At 40.9% G+C, this 20,699-nt stretch overlaps 1 protein-coding gene across 1 annotated transcript in view; it reads right to left on the reverse strand.

Annotated features, from left to right (window-relative positions):
* The window catches only part of GRIN3A (glutamate ionotropic receptor NMDA type subunit 3A), a 120,871-nt gene that overhangs the window by 24,166 nt on the left and 76,006 nt on the right, over positions 1–20,699 (reverse strand). The window contains exons 4-5 of the mRNA XM_088129878.1: positions 5,095–5,240; positions 2,976–3,091 (exon numbers count right to left, since the gene is read on the reverse strand). Coding sequence (XP_087986004.1) covers positions 2,976–3,091; positions 5,095–5,240 — 262 coding nt within the window. The remainder of the gene's footprint in view (positions 1–2,975; positions 3,092–5,094; positions 5,241–20,699) is intronic.

Genomic DNA, 20,699 nt, shown 5'->3' on the forward strand with positions numbered 1-20,699 from the left:
ATGTGCTCATGCATTTTTATGCTTACACATCATCTATATCTTAGTATTTTGTTGTGCATAACTGTGATTTTTTTCTTCATCTTTTGTTGACATATCCATCTTTGTAATTGACAGGGTACATGTGGAATGCATATTCCTTGGCATGTAGAGACATTTTGAAACATTTTGTAAGGTCCACATCAATGGGGGCTGGGACTGTTACATCAACACTATTTCTGACTCAGCTTCTTGCTTGCAAAATCCTGATATTCATTCCTGCTTCATGTGATAACATAGTTCTAACGATTTTTTTGTTTGATCACACTAAAGTATAACAAAATGCTGATAGAATGGAATAAAATGGTAGGAACCAGTTATAAATGATCAAGTGTAGACCCATGAAAAGTACTTGGCATTGACAAAATTGGGATACTCATCTAAATGTATATCTTGATGTTTTCTGCATCGTGAGTCACTATAATTCCGAAAGCTAATAGCCTCAGAGGTGTTATGACTCAGGTCCCAGAATTCTCCAGTCATCTGAATGAATGAATGAATGAATGAATGAATGAATGAATGAATGCATGAATGCATGAATGCATGAATGAATGAATGCATGAATGAATGAATGCATGCATGCTTGGGATCTCATTACTATTATGTTGGTTGGGAATTTGAATGTACATTACTTTTGCATACAGATGTTGCTGTGTGGTTGGCTAAAAGTCTGAATTATTTGCAGTGTATGACCGAGAATTTTATGATGCAATGTGTGTAAGAGCATGCTTTTGCTGTTGTGAGTTCTCTGTGATACAAGAAATATAAAAGTAAGTTGAAGTGGAAATTGGTTACTTAAGAAGCGTATGAGGTAAAACAAGAAGTCCTGGGATCCAGAATGAATGGATGCTGAATAAATGGGGACTAAGCACAAAAGTAAGTGACCAGTATAAAAGAAGAATATTGAGGTGGTTTGATCATACCTTGAGAATGTATGAGACCTGAATCACAAAAGAAATATATGAAGAAAGAGTGAATGAGTCAAGAAGAGGGAAAAGGCCAAGAAAGTTGTGGTTGGATGGAGTTGATGAGTAAATTCCAAAGAGCTCTGCAATTTTGCTAATGGGGATTTCTAATGACTTGTATAATCACCTCTATAGCATGTGCCAATTCATGACTATTAGTGGTAGAAGCAGAGTCCACCAAGTCCTTGCACAAAACTGAAAAGCGGCAGGAGATCAGCAATTCCTGCACTATGTTTTGTATCTGGGAAATATGGCACTGTTTTATAGTAGGTAGTGCCCTTGTGTGTATGGACATGCAGGAAACTATCTTTAGCCAGCTTGGCTGGTTCACTCTAGGTATTTGCCTTTTCTAGCTAGCTCAATGTTTTATAGAGTGGAACCAGTCATGCTGTAGAAAGTTAAAAGTCCATATTTGTCAAAGATAGGAACTGGGACATAAGCTCATGACATTGTACTTTGTTTGCCTCCCGTTTGGCAACCACAAGAGTAGTCCTAGGCCTGCCTGCCTGCCTGCCTGCCTGCCTGCCTGCCTGCCTGCCTTCCTTCCTTCCTTCCTTCCTTCCTTCCTTCCTTCCTTCCTTCCTTCCTTCCTTCCTTCCTTCCCCCACTCACCCACACATAACTCTGAAGAGCAACCATCCATTATGCAGACCATTGTACCTCACTACTGTACTTCCTTCCTATCTTGTTATCCCACTGAAGTAGCTCAAACCACATGGTAACAGGAAGTTTATTTAAGAACAGGAGAGCTGTGCCAATAATGGTAAGGTGACATAAAATGAAGAAAGATACAGCAAATCTCTTAAGACTTCAGAATCCTACAAAGTTATAGGAGCTATCAGAAAGTATACAGTCCACCTTCCTTTAAGCTCCCATAACAGAAGGATGTTTCTGATAGATTCTATATCCTTTCCTGCAACTACTGAGCCCCAGAATTTGGATAGCTCCTAAAGCTAATGCACAAGATAGAGCCATTAAAGTACAAACGTCCATGGGTTCATTTCCCAGTAAAGAGTTTGAACCCACATCTGAAGAGTCCCAAAGAAGATGAAAGAGGACATGTGGTGCCTCCTGGTGGTCAAGGTAACTACAAAGTTATAGTGGAATCCACTGTGAGGGTGGCAGGCCATGGAAGGATAACATTTTCTGTGTTATTTGACAAAGGGAGATTCTGTAGGTCCTCCAGATGTTGGGGGTTCCAGCTCCCATCAGCTTCAGACAGCAAGACCAATTGCTAGGCTTTTATAGTCCAATGACAACTGGAGAGCCATAGGCTTCCTACCTTTGGTATACTGTAAATTTGAAATGGGGTCCCACACATTTTCATAATATAATATGATTTCACTCTCTTCATAGCTTCCTTAAAATACAACATAAAAGTTAAATATGCCATCAAATTCAGCTCAACTCCTAATGACTACAGGATAAATCATGGAGTTTTCTGGCAGCATTTCTATTTTACTATGCCTTCTTCAAGGATGACTTTTCAGTTTCCTAGTTTAGTCAGTTAGATCTGATTTGGTGCAGTAAAAGTTCTCCTTTGATACGGATTATGGATTTTCTTTGTATTTAAATATAGCTAGGTGCTTGGTGGGTCTGCTGGGTGTAAAATAAGGATAAGCAACTTTTTTGTTTGTTCTGTTTTGTTTTGAGCCAAGGAAGGCCTCCTAGAGAGCATATGTCAAAAAATAGAAGTGAATTTAATTTAATTTTAATTTTAAAACGGAATTCAATTACATTTTACTGTGAACAGCATTATATAGTTCAATCTATATGATTACTCTCTATGATTTTAATTCTTTACCCTTCTGTGATGCTAACAATTACAATTTGGTGACAACATTTGGAGGGTTGTTCTGGGTCTCGTCCAAGGTTTTCAGTGCCTGGGCATCTCCCCACTGCTGTAAAGAATATGTAGAAAACAGTAAATAAAAATGACCATATAGACCATGGTTTTAGAAAGCTGTTTCATACCTTCAATTGCAAATGGTTTTCCCACTGTCAAAAGTTTACAGTCAGCATCAATGGACACTTCATAATCCAGGAGTGCTTTGTCCATGATGAAGGCATCTAATTTCTCGGGATCCTGCCTGAAAATGAAAGTATTCAACAAGGTACAACAAGCAGGCAGCAGTCCATTTATATCTACAGTGGTACCTCTACTTACGAATGCCCCTACTTACAAAATTTTTGAGATACGACCAGCTCCGGCCCCAAAAAATTACCTCTATTTACGAACTTGCCTCTACTTACAAACCGGATCCGCGGCCATTTTCCCTGCTGCCACGCGGTCGCGGCTTCCTGTGGGCGAGATCGCGGTAGCAAGGAGACATTCGGTGAGGCTTGTGATGTGTTTTGTGGTGTTTGGAAGGTTTTTGTGGCGTTTGGAAGGTTTTTGAGGTTTAAAAATAAAATGCATATGTTTCAGAACTGTTTAGCCGTATTTACATTGAACCTTATGGGGGAAATTTACCTCGGGGTGCGACCAAATTCGGAGGGCGGATTAGCCGTATTTACATTGAACCTTATGGGGAAATTTACCTTGACTTGAGACCAACTCGAGTTGCAACCAGAGTCACGGAACAGATTAAATTCGTAACTAGAGGTACCACTGTATTTATACAAGGCTTATTGTTTCCAGATGGAAATTCTAGATCTATTTCCCTTAATCCTCAGAAAGCCTTTAACAAAAATCAAAGCAAAATCTCATATAAGCCAATAAACATAAGTAATCTGATGCTAATGTCACAGCCTGTCAACCAATTTATCTTTTTCTTACTCTGTGAATTGAAACATATATGGTTTTTAAAAGCCAACGGATATATTTTAACTAGAAACACTATTTAAGAAACGATCAGAATTTAAAAAAAACAGTAGTGCAATTTTTTAAAAAACGAAACCTTACCTGGGAGGAATCTCTGAATAACAACAGATTGGTCTGCACCACTGGTGGGGCTTCAAAGCACCTTGGATGGACTGTAAAGTCTTCTCTGAGGATTTAGCTCAGATGACTTTCAGTCAGCTTTACCTGTTTATTCTGGTTTAGCATCTACATACGGCTCATACAGAGAAGCCAGCTGACTTGGCAAGGCTAAGCAAAACTTTGATGTGTGAAACCATTCCTTTACTGGCTGTTTTATTTGCAGTTCCTTTCCTAATCATTCCAAACAGGACATTTCCTTTTGGATGGTTGAAATTTTTATTCAGTTGTTCACTGTGATTCCAAGATCCCTTTCCTAATCACTCACTGCCAACTCTGATCCATTAATATATATGTGAAGTTGAAGCTCTTTTGGGCCACTTGGTACTGTATTTGCTTATACCAAATTGTACTTATTCTAAGCCCCGTTCTTCCAGCTGAAGGGATCATTTGGGAACTCTCTAGTTCGTTGAATATTTTGAGATCCAGCTGAAGCAACCACCTCACTAGTAGGACCAGCTCCACCATAAAGTTCCATCTTTCATGATTACATTTTTTAAAAAACATTGGCTTACATAGTGGGATCCAGCAGAGGCATCCATGGGGGGCATCAAAAATAAGCAAATGATTAAATCAGCACTCCACCATTGCAATGCAAGCTCTGGCCCTTTTTGTATGTGAGTTGTGACATCACACACACATATATGAAAGAAGCAGAGTCTGTGTTGTGGTGGTGCAATGCTGCAATGTTTATTTTGACCAAAGCACCAGCTTCTGTGGACACCTCTGAGCTCCAATACTTATTGGATGGTCTTTGGAGAAGCTACAGTATGCTTCTGTGCATCCAGGAACATATAGGGCTGACCTTTCTACTCATTGGCTGCCTTGCTGCCTCTTTTGGCATGTATGGGCCTTTGAGTCATATGTACTAGGGTGAGGCACCGGCTCTACTAAATCCAGGATGGGCAAACTGTGGGCTCCAGGTTTTTGTGAAGTAAACTCTCAGCATGCTTTTCCACTAGCCATTCTGTCTCGAGCTGCTTGAGTTGCAGTTCAGCAAGGCTGCAACTGACTGACTGTCTCCATTAAGCTGGAGGGCCAGCCCAAAGGGAATCCAAGAGTTCCCTTGACATGTCCGAGTTGACTCATCTTTAACCCAGGAAGGAAACTTACTTCAGGTATTCCACTCCATCGGGAGTTGCAGGTACATTGAACCGTTTCATGTACTCATGCATGTCTGGAAAGCTTTGCTTGAAATAATCTTCCGCACTGCTTTCTCGCACAGTTCCAAAGCGAAACCCTTGGGAAGGGTGATGCAGCTGAGGAGAAATGCCAAAACATTTTAAAAACAAAACAAAACCATGAAGAATTTGTATGGCTTAGTTCCTTAAATGTTGGAGAGCTTTGTCCTTTCCAGGCCTGTACATGGATGAGAGTTACGTATCAGTCCTTAGAGAATTACATGATTACATATTTGTTTGTTGGGTTTATATCCCACCTTTCATACAATAGCTCATGGTGGCATACATGGCATTCCCTCCTCCTATTTTTACCTGGAGCAACAACCCTGTGCGGTAGGTTGGACTGAGAGAAAGTGACTGGCTTAAAGCCACCATGAGGATGGACTAGAACCTGGGCCTCCCTAGGGCCACTCCAACATCTTAACTATTCTATCACACTACAGCAGTATTGTCCAAACTTGGCCACTTTAAGATGAGTGGACTTCAACTTCCAGAATTCCCCAGCCAGCCAATGCTGGCTGGGGAATTCTGGGAGTTGAAGTCCACTCATCTTAAAGTGGCCAAGTTTGAACAACACTGCACTACAGCCTTTAAATGAGTCATGCCAATGGTTTTGAATCCCAGTGGAGCCCACTCTTAACAGATTAGTAATTCTACAGGTTATAAAGATAAATCAATAATGTCAGAGCTGCTTAGCCAGAATACGAAACTCCTGATCCATTTTTTAAAAACAGTTTATCATCTAAAACTTTGCATCAAATAGTTCAACAAGGAAAATGTTTTTTAAAAAAGTTCAAATCATTATACAATTATCCATATTTTGCCTAATTTTCTGATAGCATGAGGAAGCCCTTCTAGAATAGAATGTCTGTGACATTCAGTTTTTGCCTATTTTTTCATCCTCCCAATGATACATGATGAGTTAGAGACTGAAGCACCAAATAGTTCTAGTGGCAATTGATACAAGAACAAAGGATGGGGGCCAGGAAAGAAACATCCTTCCAGGAAAATTCCACCTCCTTTCAACTGAAATGGAGCCATCCCCCTAACAGTTCAAAACTATTTGCCCCAGCAAGGCATTTTCCAAATGTGCAGGACTGCAACAGCCACTACCCAGACTGATGACTGTGGATAGTGTAACAACAACAACAATTTATTAAATTGATATGCCACCTGGCTCCCAGCAAATCTTAATTTCCAATACTGGCAGATTGATGGGTGGTTCCATTATAGTACAAGGGCAATGTACATGATGCCCAGTTCTCAGCCAGGTTGGAAAAATATTGAACTGTCTCCTCTGGAGACAGAAGATCCTTCTGAGTCTCCCATATTTTTCAGCCAGACGGGGATTTTAGCATAAAACCTCTTCTTCTCTTCCTCCATTTTCCATCTTCACTCTTAATGCTGTCGTACGTTTAGTACCTTTTTCAGCTATTTAAGGAGTGAAAAAAAAATGGCCACACCATTCAAGTAATCACCTCTACCTATCTCTATCTATCTATCTATCTATCTATCTATCTATCTATCTATCTATCTATCTATCTATCTATCTATCTATCTACTGTTCTACTTATACAAAACAAGCACAGGATTGTTTTCTGCAATCCAACAATGAATGGAATCACACAGTTTCATTAAAGCTATGGGAACAATTCTGCAAATGGCTAATTTTAAGGCATCCAAAGAATTTCTGGTTGGTCTGCTTGCAAGGAGTCTGAACTGCTTGAGTCTGGCCATGTAAGGACCAGTGAGGAGTACAGCCAGTTTTGCTTTTCATGCTCAGGTTTCTCAAGACAATTTGACCATTAAGGTGTCAAACAAGTTCATGTGATAGGCCATCTTTTAATGGTGATGGGGCTTTGTTTAACGTTTTTGAGCAGCCAGGAGCCACAGTGGAAATGTATTTCTGCCAAGTGTATTAGATCAGGATTTTCTATGACGTTTTCTTGGTTTGGGGGGGGGGGACTCTGGGGAATATCTTTACTTTTTAAACTATGGTAAGCCTATTTTAGGGCTTACGCTTCAGAGTCTGTGTGTGTATGTATGTGTGTGTTCCTCACCTCATAATAATGAGACAATATTTCCTATGTTTTTTGCAACAGTGGTCAGAGTTGGCTCTGGAGTTGCAAAGAAGAGGTTTGGAGGTCACATGAGGCCATGGCCAATGTTCCCATCTCACCTCAAGTGGCCATATTTTTTCCAGCTGTAGAATTAGGTGAATGAGAACCCCATGCATTCTTCAAGAACATTAGCGCCCACCTCCGAAATTCCATAGTGAACATTTAATAGCTGCTAGAGGTAAGTGGAACCACTAAAGCTTGAAATCTTATCACCTTTTCTCACAGTGTCTTAAAGATTAAGGCTGGAAAGTAACTTTTAAGGTGAAGAGCAAAATGTTTGACTATTTCTTGATATTCAATGTTGTTTATTCACTTGAGTGCCATTTGGAAAATAGTTCTGTGACCTAACTAGGCTAGTCATGGGCCTACTTCAATCTTATTCTTATGCTTATAGTCACAGTCATTATCACATTATCACACTTCTGCTATTGCTGAACTGGAAGATGACTCTTATGTTTTCGATATGTAACAGATCGTTGAAGGACACTTCAGAATAACCCAAATTGTCACTAACTATGCAAAGGAACGGTTCAAAGATATTCCATTTAAGAGAAGAATGTCTTTCTGCATTTCTAATGCATCCACAGCTTAGAATGATTAGGTTACATATCTGATAAAAAGATAAAATCAATGAGACAGAGAATAGATTGAGAACAAACTTCAGGTAAAAATATTACTAATATGCAGAATGTAGTTAAAAATGAGGCTATTGGAGCTTTATTAAGACAGAGTTCCACAGTTTGAATAAGACTACTACTGGCAGGACAGAGATCATAAATACGTAAAGTAGGACAAATCATGACTTTCAGTTAAATAAGGCTCTATTATTTAATTGTTTCAGAAATGAATGAATGAATGAATGAAATGCATTTACACATTACCTTATCTCAATATGGATGGTTTTGTGATGATACTACAAATTTAAAGAAAACAAAAACGAAACCCAGCACTTGTTGGAAAGTAAGCAGTCGTTTTAAATACTTTTTCTTTAATTTCCTAATTCAAAAATTCAGGAGAACTGACTTAGACTTGGATCCCACTGTTTAAAATCCTTCTCTCTAACAAAACAATTAAGTAGCCAGCCTTATGAAATAAAGCAATTAAAAAATGTGCTGGAGTTAGGCCTAAGCCAGCTTAGGTTTAGCAGATGGTTTGCTTTTGGCGGTCACTTGGGGCGTGATGGTCTTGGGACAGCTCTCAGCAAAATGCCCTTGTTCTCCACATTTGAAGCAGGCACGACCCCCTGGCCGTTGATCTGGACTGCTCTCCCTCGGTTTACTGCTAAGCTTCCTGGATGACTGGCCCGATGCGACTGGTCCGACTGGCGATTTTCAGCGGGCCGGGACTTACTGCCAACCAGTCGACTTCTACGACCGCCTGAGTGATCCACTCCTCCACCATCCTCGGATTTCCTTTGGAAAATGCCAGCTGCCACAGTTCCAGCCTCAGACCCTTTTGGAAACTGTGCACCTTAACTTGTTCAGGCCAATCTCGGAGCTTCCCCATGAGGCGTTGGAACTCCATTGCATAGTCTGATACCGAGTGGTTTCCTTGCTTTAAAGTTTTGAGGGTTGATCTCACTTTTAGCATGGAACAAGGTTCCTCAAAGCATTTGCGCAAGGCCCACATAAATTTGTTAAATGTGGCAAGCTCCAGTGCTCTGGCTTCATGCATCTCTACCAGCCACTCTGCCACTTGACCCACTAAGGCACGGGACACGTATGCCACTCTTTGCGTGTCGTTCGGGAATAAATGACTGCAGCTTTCCATGCAGATTCTCTTTCCATGCGTCAGGAAACTCGCCAGTTCCTTTGGGTCTCCGCCATATTTCATCATGAGACCCCAGTGCTGGAGTGGATCACGCTGGGCTTGTGCTGGCTGGACCACCGCTTCCTCATCGCTGGAAGCTGCACCTCTCCCTCCCTTCTCACTACTCCTCATCTGAAAGGGAATCTCTGGCTGGCTGGCACCGATCCCAACTGCCCAACGATTTCCTCAGCTACTCTCCCAATAACTTCAATTCACCTCTCATGGAAGTGACATCCGCCTGTAAGTGGCTCACGGTTCCCTCCAGGGCGACGACCCAAGTTTTCTCCACCTCGCCGGCAGCCATGGACCATCGATCTTCGGGCTCCTTCTCCAGGAAAGAAACCTCCCAGAATTCCCCAGACTCTCAGGGTGGCTTCCACACCTGGCCCCGTCGCCGCCCTCTATCTGACACCAGTGTCAGCCTTGCCACTGATCTAGGTGGACTCTCTATCTCCTCCACTCCACCACTGGCTCCAAATTCGGGGATTTCTTCCTCCATTGGGGTCGACATCTTGTCTGACCCAGTAAAGTTGATACGTTGGATTCTCCTCGTCAAGCTTCCACTTCAGATAGAATCCAAAATGTGAGGACCTACAACGCTCAATTCCCAACAAAGATGACTCCCTTGAAACTCAGATAAGTTCAAAGAAAGATTCATTTATTGAGAAGTGTACAGTCTCAAAAGCATTGCTGAAACTAAGAAGCCCACATGCACCAACCTTTTCTTTACCCCCTTTTCCCTTCACCACCCCCTTTTAATCCCATAGTCCTCCTTGTGTCTTTCGATGAGCCTCTCCTGGTCTCACGCTGGTACAACCTTGGCATTCCTGAGAAACAGATAATAGCATCCGTGTTTAACGGTTATTCTTCTGTCACCCCCCCCCCCCGCCTTTTCCTTGTAATGGCAGAACCGAAGCAAGCAAATTAATAAGTTGATCAATTGATTGCGAGGCTTCTGACAGTGTAAGATAAAATCTGGTCTGAATTTGGATGAGAAAAGGGAATGGGAGGCTAAGGGAAAGGTCTAATATCCCATCCATTTTTCTGGACAGAACTGTATTCATACCCAGAATATTAGAGTGGGCATAACTTTATCATCACTAAGATGATACTGCAGAATGATAAAGCTTCTTTAGTAGATAATTCCTGAGGAGTAAAATGGTGGCCAATATTTTTTTTAGGTTTTTTTTTCTTTAAAATATTGCCTTTATTATTTTTATAAATAATTCAAGGTGGTGAATGTACATAATACTTCTTCCTCCTCCTATTTTCCTTACAACAACAACCCTGTGAGGTAGGTTAGGCTGAGAGAGAGTGACTGGCCCAGTCACCCCAGCCAGCTTTCATGCCTAAGGTGGGACTAGAGCTCACAGACTCCTGGCTTCTAGGCCAACACCTTCACCGCTACACCAAACTGGCTTTTTTTTAAAATCTAAATTTGTTTTATCTATATATTATATTTTGATATTTATATTTGTATATATATATTTGTGCCTAAAGGCCCCCTCAGATCCATGCCTTTATATAATGAATGCCATTATAGCACCAAACAATGCTAACCCATAGCTTGTTAAAGTATCTACAATGAGCTGGGTCTATACAGCACACTAAGCCAAAAGGAAATAAATAAAAATATTACAGCCCGGAAGACCCACACCAGCCAAAAATATTACAGCTTATCATGATGGATGAGTTAGATCACCCTGGCTCAGAATTCAGGAAGTTGCAGTCCCCAAAATAGGGGAGGTGGATCCCAGGAGTAGCTACAACATCTGCAATGATCCCCTTCTCTCAGTTTCATCCTTGCCCTCAAATCCACAACCATTCCCCTATTTTTATTACCTGCAGCAGAATCTGTGAAATGAGAAGCAGGGGAAATGGGGGGGACGACTTTGAGATTAGACCAAGTTTGTAAGCTATGGTATTTCACATGAACAAGCTGTTTCCAGACACGGAATCCATGTTAGAAGTTGCTGCCCACGGGTAATGGATCTCACATGCAGGGATGTTGCTTGATTTCTCGGCTGTTGGTGACATGTGTGAAGGTCTCCACTGAAGATATTGGCATCAACAGGTCCCTAGCATTTGGGGGCTAACTGGCACACTTGAAATTTAGAGAGCAGGGTGTGGGCACTCTCACAAGATAGTTGCCATGGTGGGCAGGGCCAAGCAACACAAACATCCATTTACCAGAAGATGGCAAGCAACTGGTCAACCAGGCTAGCTTTTGAGGATACCCTCTAGGACCTTGGCATATTTCTATGATTTCCCCCTCCCTGGGAAGTCAAGCCCCTCTCCAAGCACGAGATTGCAGCCCCCCCTCCCATTTCATTGTTTAAAGAGAGCCTCTGAGATATATGTGGACCCCAGAAGCATTTTTGGAAACAACAGGTATACTGAAGATTGGTACTAGAAGCATCATGCCCACTTCCTATTTATCATTCTAACTACAGAATAATCATGACCCCCCCCCCCCGATGGACCATGCAGCTGTCTGCACCTGTATTGGGGCCCCAAGGAATGGGCCAATAGAAGTGCGACCATTTCCACTGCAGACCGTCCATCTACCCCGACAAATCTGTCTTTGTTTCAGTGAAGACATGATGACCACCTATTGGCAAGTGAATCCAACGGGAAGCCTTTGAGGCTTATCATTTGCCAGGACAAGGTTAATTTTATATAAATCCGGGAATTGCACCAAAGCAAATAAAGCGCTGCGATGGATTCCCCTCAAGACACCTCTGCAGTTTTCGATAACCAGAAAGCATCTCCAGAATTAGCTGTTTTCCCATTTATTTTAAAGTTGAGCCAAACGGCAAAGTGGATGATTTCCCCACAACACCACAGTGGAGTGCGAGTGGCTACTGAGGCTTTCTTGGGGACATGCAGCACACTGTTTCAGAAGCTTGGCAAGAGAGGTTTTCATTGCAGTGGGGACTCACTGATTCACTCTGATTAAATCTGAGTGCAGTAAAATGCTGCCGATTTGTCTCTAGCTCTGGGACAACCATTCTCTTGGAAAAATGTAGATAGGGTGCCCAGGGCTCTGATAAAAACTGGCATTTGCATGCACTGCTGTAAGAAATCAGACAGAAGGAAGTTTGTACTAGATCAGAGGTCCATTTTTCATTGCGTCTGTAGCAAATAGAGCCAGCTTTCTTCCTGGCAGCAATCTAAATATGGATTATTGAATAAATCAACCCAGAGTTCTCACTCGAGGCACAAATGGCCAGGCTCAAATTATCCTACTTTGGATGCATTATGCAAAGACCTAGCTCTTTGGAGAAGGCTGTAATGCTGGGAAAGATGGAAGGAAAGAGAAGAAGGGGATGACCAGCAACCAGGCGGATGGACTCAGTTATAATAGCTATGAGTACACCATTGGAAGACCTGAAAGACCAGGTTAGGGACTGATTGTCATGCAGAAAATTTATCTAGGAGGTTGACAATGACTTGATGGCAGATAATCAATTAATTCTGACCCCTCATTTCTACAGAACATTAATGCACTTTGGCCTTGGGGACTTCGAAGTGCAATTCTTCCTGACTTTGTGGGCGCAACTTGGGGGAAGATAAAGACAATCATTTTAGCAGATCTAGCCCTTGACATGAATTTGTGGAAGGCATTTGTGGAAAATATTCCAGAATGCAGGAAAATCCATAGAGCAAGTACTAAGTTGCAGATGTAGATCTGATGATTCTCCTAATTGCATCCATGTTTTTTAAAATGTGAATTATCTTGGCACCAGCCACGTAGGCTGCTTTGACATTCAATATGTAGTATGTGATTTTGAGGTTAGAGCAAGATCTACACTGGAACCCTTTCCATGTGTGAGGCTCCATGGTGACAGATGTTTTTCAAAATTTACTTACTTTAACAAACCAATAAAGTAAGTACATTTTGGAAAGCATCTGTCACCGTGGAGCCTCACAAATGAGATGTAGCCTGGTTGATCTCTGGGAATATAAGGAGGCAGACACAGAACTCCCTTTTTCAGTTTTTACACAAAGCAACCACCATGTAAGGTAACTTCTAATAAGCTTCTAGTAAATTTCTAGTAGACTTCCATGACTGACGATGGATTTGACCATGCATCACTTGGACCCTAAACCAACATCTTAACCACTTCATGGTCAGTAGAATTGCAGCATCACCACCACCCCTCCAATTTTGGGGAAAATAACAGCCAGATGTTTTAGAGAACTGTAAATATTGCAGTTGTGGGCATAGCAATCTGTATAAGGAGCAAAATCCCTGTGCCTCGTATGCTTCGCTCTTCCAGGATCTAGAGCAGGAGTGGCCTACTTTGGATGGAATCTGAAAGTACAGAGCTCTGGATGAAAAAAAAAATATCAAATATGCCATTACATATTGGTTTAAGCTAAATGTAAAGTAGCTCACATTTAGAACAGATGGCAGCCAGGCATGGAGGGATACATACATACATACATACATACATACATACATACATACATACATACATACTGTATATTTGCTCTCCTTCTTCCCACTCTTCCTGGTAGAAACTGTGAAAATTTCCTGCAAACCTTCCTCCTCCTCCTCCTCCTCCTCCTCCTCCTCCTCCTCCTCCTCCTCCTCCTCCTCCCCCCCTCCCCCATAGTAGCCCAAAAGAAGTGGAAGGAATATACATCTCTCTTCAGATATTGGGGTGAATGTTTAAAGAATCTAACCCTTCTGTCCCAGCAACCACTAGATGATAGCCGATGTCAATATCCCTTCACATCTCTGTAGCTTCAAAATCCAGCTGTTTGTTATGTCTGGAACTTCTAGATTTTTGCAGATTTTGGAATGATGGAACTTGGGGCAGACAGACAGCTGCAGATCTTGCTCTGTTTGAAAACTGGCCAGCCCATGATGGAGTGACTGAACTCACTGAGCACAATGTGTTTGTTCCATGTATGGAGTGTTGCATGTCTTCCATTCCATGAGCAGCTCTATATTGTCAACAGTTGCTGCTGGATTCTTTTATTAGTCCAATTTAAACCACTGTTTCTTCATTCCTGAATATTTGATGTAGATTAAAAAAAAAATGAAACGAACATTTTGCTGTCCCCCAGTATCTTGGGGGAAACAGAAATCAGTGGTTCCTCCTGCCTTTCATTATCCCTTTGTCCTAGTTCACTCCCTGGCCCATTTAACACCTGATTTAGCCAATTTCATAATCTTTGAAGGGATTTATAGCATTAATCTGTTTCTCTTTTTTGTTTTGCAAGTGCTTAGGCTGTGAATTTTTTTTAATAAAGCACTCTACTGATTGTGAGAGGCAATTTGCATGCAAACCAAAAATACTTAAGAAAAAATGATGTTTTTCTTATCAACACTGTGATCCAGACAGCCATGGACCTTTGATAAATAACAAGAGAGGTTGAATGCTTCAATGTGGACTTCCCTAGATCATGTCAAATGTGTGTGTGCGTGTGTGTGTGTTATAGCAGAGGCTGAAAGTAGACACAAAAGTCCCTTTGTCTTGAAACCTACTTCTGCCTCACTTCTTGATGGCTTAATGAAGTGATTTTTCTTTTATACCACAATCATCTCCAAAGGAGATGCACGCACTCCAGGGGACATGCAACACGATTCATTGGGGCGCAGAAATAAAATATTAGAATGTCTGTTTATATTTCTCTCATCCTTCTATTTTCTATTTTTGGGGTTATGCTTTATAATGTACGTAAAATATTAGTACAGTACATATATATAATTCAACAATTTGTGAATATAACATTTTTTACTGATAAGGGTGCACGATTAAAAAAAAGCATGGATGCTACTGTTTTAGAAAAGACAAGGAAAAAAGACTAAAATAAAGCTGATTTCAGCTATGTGTTTTCAAGACAGGGCAAGGTGGAGAAATAATTGTCCCACAAGATGTTAAAATACAGAAAGTCTCCTTCAAGTCAAGCTCAGCTCCTGGTGATTTCAGGAACATGTTCATGTAGTGTTCTTGACAGAGAAGCGGATGGCCATGCCCTGTTCTAGGACAATTATTTGACCTCACAGTCTAGTCCTGGAATTCTCTGGAGGTTTCCTGTGCAAGAACTACTTAGGCCAATGTTTCTTAAAGTGTGGTCCAAGGACTTCTGGGGGTCCCTGAGGACCCTCTCAGAGGTCTGTGAAATCAAAATTATTCACCAGATATTGAAGATATTTGCAAAAATTTAAAACAATGTTGCTCTTCTTGTTATTATTTTTAATTTGTTTAAAAATATAGTTTTTTTCATGAAAAATACTTAATGTTTGTTAATAACGAATGGGTTTAATATTGATATTTTTACATGATTCAGTAAATAACTATTCTATGAATACATCAATTTTAATTTTTTTAATATGGTAAATACTGATAAATATAACCCATACAAACAAAAGCTCTTTTGGTGTCTTCCATTATTTTTAAAAGTGGGAAGGGGTCCTGAGAGCAAAGAGCTCAAGAAACATTGACTTAGGCCAACTCTGCTTGACTTCTGTGCCCAGACAAGCTCAATCAGGTCATTTGCTGCTGAGACTAGCTGTGGGTTACTGTACTACATGGCCTCACATGCCTCAGCAAACCCCAGAAAAACAGGTTCCCCACTCTTGCAATAAAGAGTTCTGGATTTTTTTTTTTTAAATGGCATTTCAGATAGGGACATCCTATAGCCTCCAGAACATAAAAGGAAGCAGGATGATACAACATCCCAACTTGTGTTACAGAGAATTCTATACAGTGGTGATGGTGATAAATGAAAGCATCAGAAATAGCCAATGGAGTTCCCTGCCCACTATTATCTATCTTCCCCTCCAGTGTGTCAGTGTGGTTAAGAGTCAGTGTGGAATTATCCAGTTTTGAATCTTTATTGCAATCTAACGACCTGCAGAAATTATTAGGCCTGTGGTGCCTGCTAGGATAAAAAGAGCATTATTGCTCATTTCTATGTATCAGGTGTTGAGTGGAGTTGCATACATTCTTAGAGAACAAATCCAAATGAGGGCAAAGTCTACTCCATGCATCAACTAAAAATGCTCCCAGTCATCTCTGTTTCTTCTTGACAGTGACGAAATTTATTCTTCAGCAACTGTCAGGTCACACTTTGAAATGGAGATGTTTGGGAGAGTCATAAGGAGCACTCTGCTGGATCAGTCCAATCTATTCCGTTATGCTACTCCCACAGCAGTGAGTCAGATGTTCAGCCACAATATTTTCTTCACGGCTACCAATTTAGGACCAAATTAAGAGGAATTTAAATGAATCTTTGCATTTAAGATGCAAGTATTTTTAAGTGCAAAAAAATGCATCAGCTTGGAGCTGGTAAGGTTGATAAATATTAATATTGGCATCAATAGATGTCTTTCCATAGCAAATACCAATTTGAGAGGAGAGATTTTCTGAGACCCACAGCAAGGGAAGAAAAATGATCTTTCAACACTAGGGTTCCAGTAATTATCTATCCCCCTCCAACCAATACTATTTTCACATTTAATGTAAGGATGCATTCAATACCATATCTAGTTTAGTCTGTAGAAAAAAACTGATTCTTAATTATATTCTGTTGTGCCCATAGTACAGCTATGTAGTATTTCTCATAGATAATGTACTCACAATTTTCTGGACTGAAAATTAATTGGTCTCCTGTAGCCCTCAGTGACCTTAGACCGCTCCTCTACTAACAGTGGAAATTGGCACGCTCAACTTGCTAGTGTCACTACTATGGAATTTGCAAATGCTTCTTCTGGTGCAAAATATTTAACCTGATTAACTGAAGGGTGTTAGTACACATCCTAGTGATGCACTTCTAATGTAATAAGCTTTTTGATTTTGGAAATTGGGCCACCGATCTTCTCTAAAATCACTTCCAAAACAACAGTGACAGAAAATAGTCTTAATTGGTGTCTGTGTCCATTTTGATCCTCCAGAATGTTAATCTTTAACTCATTTACCTTCCTTCACTGCTTTAGTTCCTTATCTGAATTTAGATTGCTTTTCTTTGCTGCTGCTGTAGTTTTAGTTCACTTACCATTTAATTGCCAGAATATTCCATGTTTAGAAGCCCAGAGGAAAGCACCCGTTATTTCAAATGGTCTGATTGGTGGCAGTCTTGTTCAGACTAGATTTTGGATGGACTGTACTCAGAAGTTCCAAGGCAGAAGCTTGTGCTGGAGGTGCAGATAGAACCAGACCGCACTTGATTCTTTATCTTTTCATATGACTTGATCAGTCAAGAAAGGTTGTATTTCTTGTTGTTTGCAAAGGATGATGTTGCAGCCATAAAAAGCAGCTTTTCCTAGCCTCATGCTTTCTCACTGGTCATACTGAGGAATTTGGAAAATTATCATCTCGTGACATTTAGAGAGGTGTGACTTAACGAAGGCTACCCTCTTGCACTTAGGATTTATTTATTTTTCTTTTTATTCCACCTTTTCTCCAAGGAGGCTTACATAAGAATCTCCCTTCATAACAATCCTAGGCTGGTGAAAGTGAGAGTGAGGATAAATGTCTGGCCAAATTTCCATGGCTGAAAGTGAACTTGGATCCTGGTCTCCCTAGCTGGAGTCTAAGAGTTCAACCAGTATACCACACTGGGTCTCAAAAGCCCTAAGCGGACTTTAAATGGAATCTAAGGCTTAAACACCCATAAGATATGGGCTACAGGTCCTACTTCCGAGGGAACGTTGACAGGAGTCAATCCAGAGATGAGCCTTCTTGGTCATGGCCCCTGTTCCTCTGGAACAGCTTACCCTGGAAATAAGGATAGACCTGTCTCTTTTAATGCTTCGAAGGGCAGTGAAGGCATGGTTTTTTTGTAGGGTCTTTGGGGGTGGAATGGAGGTGTAATTGCATGCTCCCAGACTGACAGAGGCACCTGGATACAGCATAGAAGATACCTTATCAAGTTTCTAAAAGCTGAAAGAATGACCTTGCACTATGAAATTCTCAATCAAAAGTTGTCATTGTTAGGACATCTCCATAAAAATCAGATATGCAGGAAATTAATTCTCTTTCCCAGAATTATGAGGTATTACAGCAGATTTCAACAATGTGACTTTGCAGGACTGTTTCCCAGTCTTCCGTCTGTACTATTCCCCTAAAAATACATAATAATTTGAAGTTTGTTACTAGGGCTGATAGAAAAGTTACCCCAATAAAATGGTTACCTCCAAGGGAGCTAGTCGTCTTGATGTTAGAAAATTTCCTTGCAGCCCCCCCCCCCCCCGAAATGAGAACTTCACCAAGAAATCTCTGGACTATAGTTTAAAGTGGAAAATTTTTTAAAAAGTCATTCTAGAAGTAGGCAATGGCAGATGACTTCCAGACAGCTGCTAAAAACGCTATTTGTGGATATGTTGAGTACAACTGAAAGACAACCTTATCTTTAGGTTCAGCAGATAGCAGCCACCTCTCTTGAAAAGGCTAAGTGAGGTCAGAGTGCTTAGACCCATCTGCAAACCCCAGGGCTCTGGTCCAGACTGGGAATTACAAACAAAAAAATCTAAAATAAGACAGTGGCGAATCAATTCAATATTGTTGCCAAGAGAAAGCTAGTATTCTGAATCTGCATTCAATTCTGCAAGAAATTTGCTACAATTTTGGTTCAGAGATTGCTGCAGACACTGCCCATCCAATTCTAAATAAATATAAGATATAGAAACTTGCTGTTTTATTGGAATATGAGGTTCTCCAGATTTGAAATTTATGATATTTTAAACTCCACCAGGCTATCAATCAGTCTATGATCAGAGTGTCTGGCTGGGAGTAGAGAAACCCCAAAGTCAAATCACAGCTGGATCATGAAATATCTGGAAAACTATGCACCCACCATTTCCTTTTAGCCAAACTTACACCAAGAGTTACAGGTAGGCAATCACAGCAAGGAAAGATCATGGCAACCTATTCTGAGCTACTTATAGAAAAAGGAAGGAAAAATTATAGAGCCAGTTTGGTGCAGTGGTTAAGACACCAGGCTAGAAACCAGGAGACCATGAGTTCTAGTCCCACCTGAGCCACAAAGCCAGCTGGGTGACCTTGGGCCAGTTGTTCTCTCTCAACCCTAGGAAGAAAGCAAAACCTTGCCAAGAACACTGTAGGGACTTGTCCATGCAGTCGCCAGGAGTCAAGATTGACTCAAAGGAATTGAAAAAAGAAAAGTTAAAATATAAAAATAATTATATGAGGCTGAAATCTCTTCCTGAAGGGAGAAACAGTGCTAGGCATTACAATGATGTTTTCTTATTTGGCCGTCATTCCATATTTTCTAAAGAGCCAGGTTGGTGTAATGGTGAAGGCACCAGGCTAGAAACCAGGAGACTGTGAGTTTTAGTCCTGTCTTGGGCACAAAGCCAGCTGGGTGACCCTGGGCCAGTCACTCTCTCTCAGCCCTAGGAAGGAGGCAAGGGTCAACCACTTCCACAAATATTGTCAAGAAACTTGCATGGACTTCTCCACATAGTCGCTGGGAGTGAAGACTCCAAGACACCGTTTTCTCTAATCTAGGGAAGCTTCATATGGCAGTTGTCCAGGATGTGGTAGGATTCCAGCTCTCCTCAACCCCAGCCAGCATGGTTAGGACTGAAAGATGTTTCTGTTGAAGGACTCCAATGAGTTCTTTAGCTAACCCAGCATGCCTTCCTCTTATGCATTTTGGCAAGAAGGCAGATTTCTCTGTTGTCCTCTGATTTTTGCCTCTCTTTGCCTATTTCTTGGAGGCACCAATGCATTCTGATCACAGCAACCTTGGGCAAAGACATGTTTTTAAGTTCTCTAGGTCAGAAAGTCCCCTTAATATTTCAGCACAGACTGCTCCCTCGCTTGAGAGCTCACAGGAGACTTTATTTCTGAGTCACACCTGCCATCTGCCAGCCCCAAATCATCCTTGTCATTTAGCACCTTGAAAAGGTTAGCATTCTTTAAAATAAAAAAATAAAAAATAAAAATCCCACAAAACTTTACCCCCCAAATGTAGACCATTTAAGGTGGATTTTGCCTGGTAAGAGACAAGAAAGTTGGAAACAATGAATGCACTAATATATTTTCAGCAATTTTGGTGGCTGCATTCTCTATTCTGATTTCTCATTAAAGATGCTGTTTCATAATATGTCCCATTACATTGCATTCTGGAATGCAAATTTACAAAGGGTTCTTTTTCTGTCCCATAGCTACATATAATGTTTATTCACACCTTATCTCTCTCTCTCTAACTGGAAACCAATTTTTATATAAGGCTAACTAATTCAGTAAGCTGAACCTACAGCCAAATTTGGAGAATCCATCATGGATGAAGGCAAGGAATTATATACTGTTTTCATCTGCTCTGTGCATTGCAGGGGCAGGGTTTGAATCACCCCATCATGCCTGCCATCCTGAAGCCAGTGGTTGGCACTGCAGATGCCTGTCTAGGAACTTTTCTATTCGTCAATTGCAAGCTACCATTTCTCTAGAATGAACACTAAAAAGAAAAATAAATGCTCCTCTGAATTTATGACAACATAGCATTGATTGAGAGGACTTTCTGTAGACAAAATCCTATCTAGTATTATGAGTATCATATAGGTGGTGGGGATTCTGGAAAATTACAAAATGGTAGCCACCATTCAAAAGCCGCTATTGCTCCCATT

The sequence above is a fragment of the Python bivittatus genome, unplaced genomic scaffold, assembly GCF_059951505.1.
Source record: "Python bivittatus isolate LINGU-HERP-01145 unplaced genomic scaffold, Pbiv_v1 ctg000850_np1212, whole genome shotgun sequence".
Taxonomy (NCBI): domain Eukaryota; kingdom Metazoa; phylum Chordata; class Lepidosauria; order Squamata; family Pythonidae; genus Python; species Python bivittatus.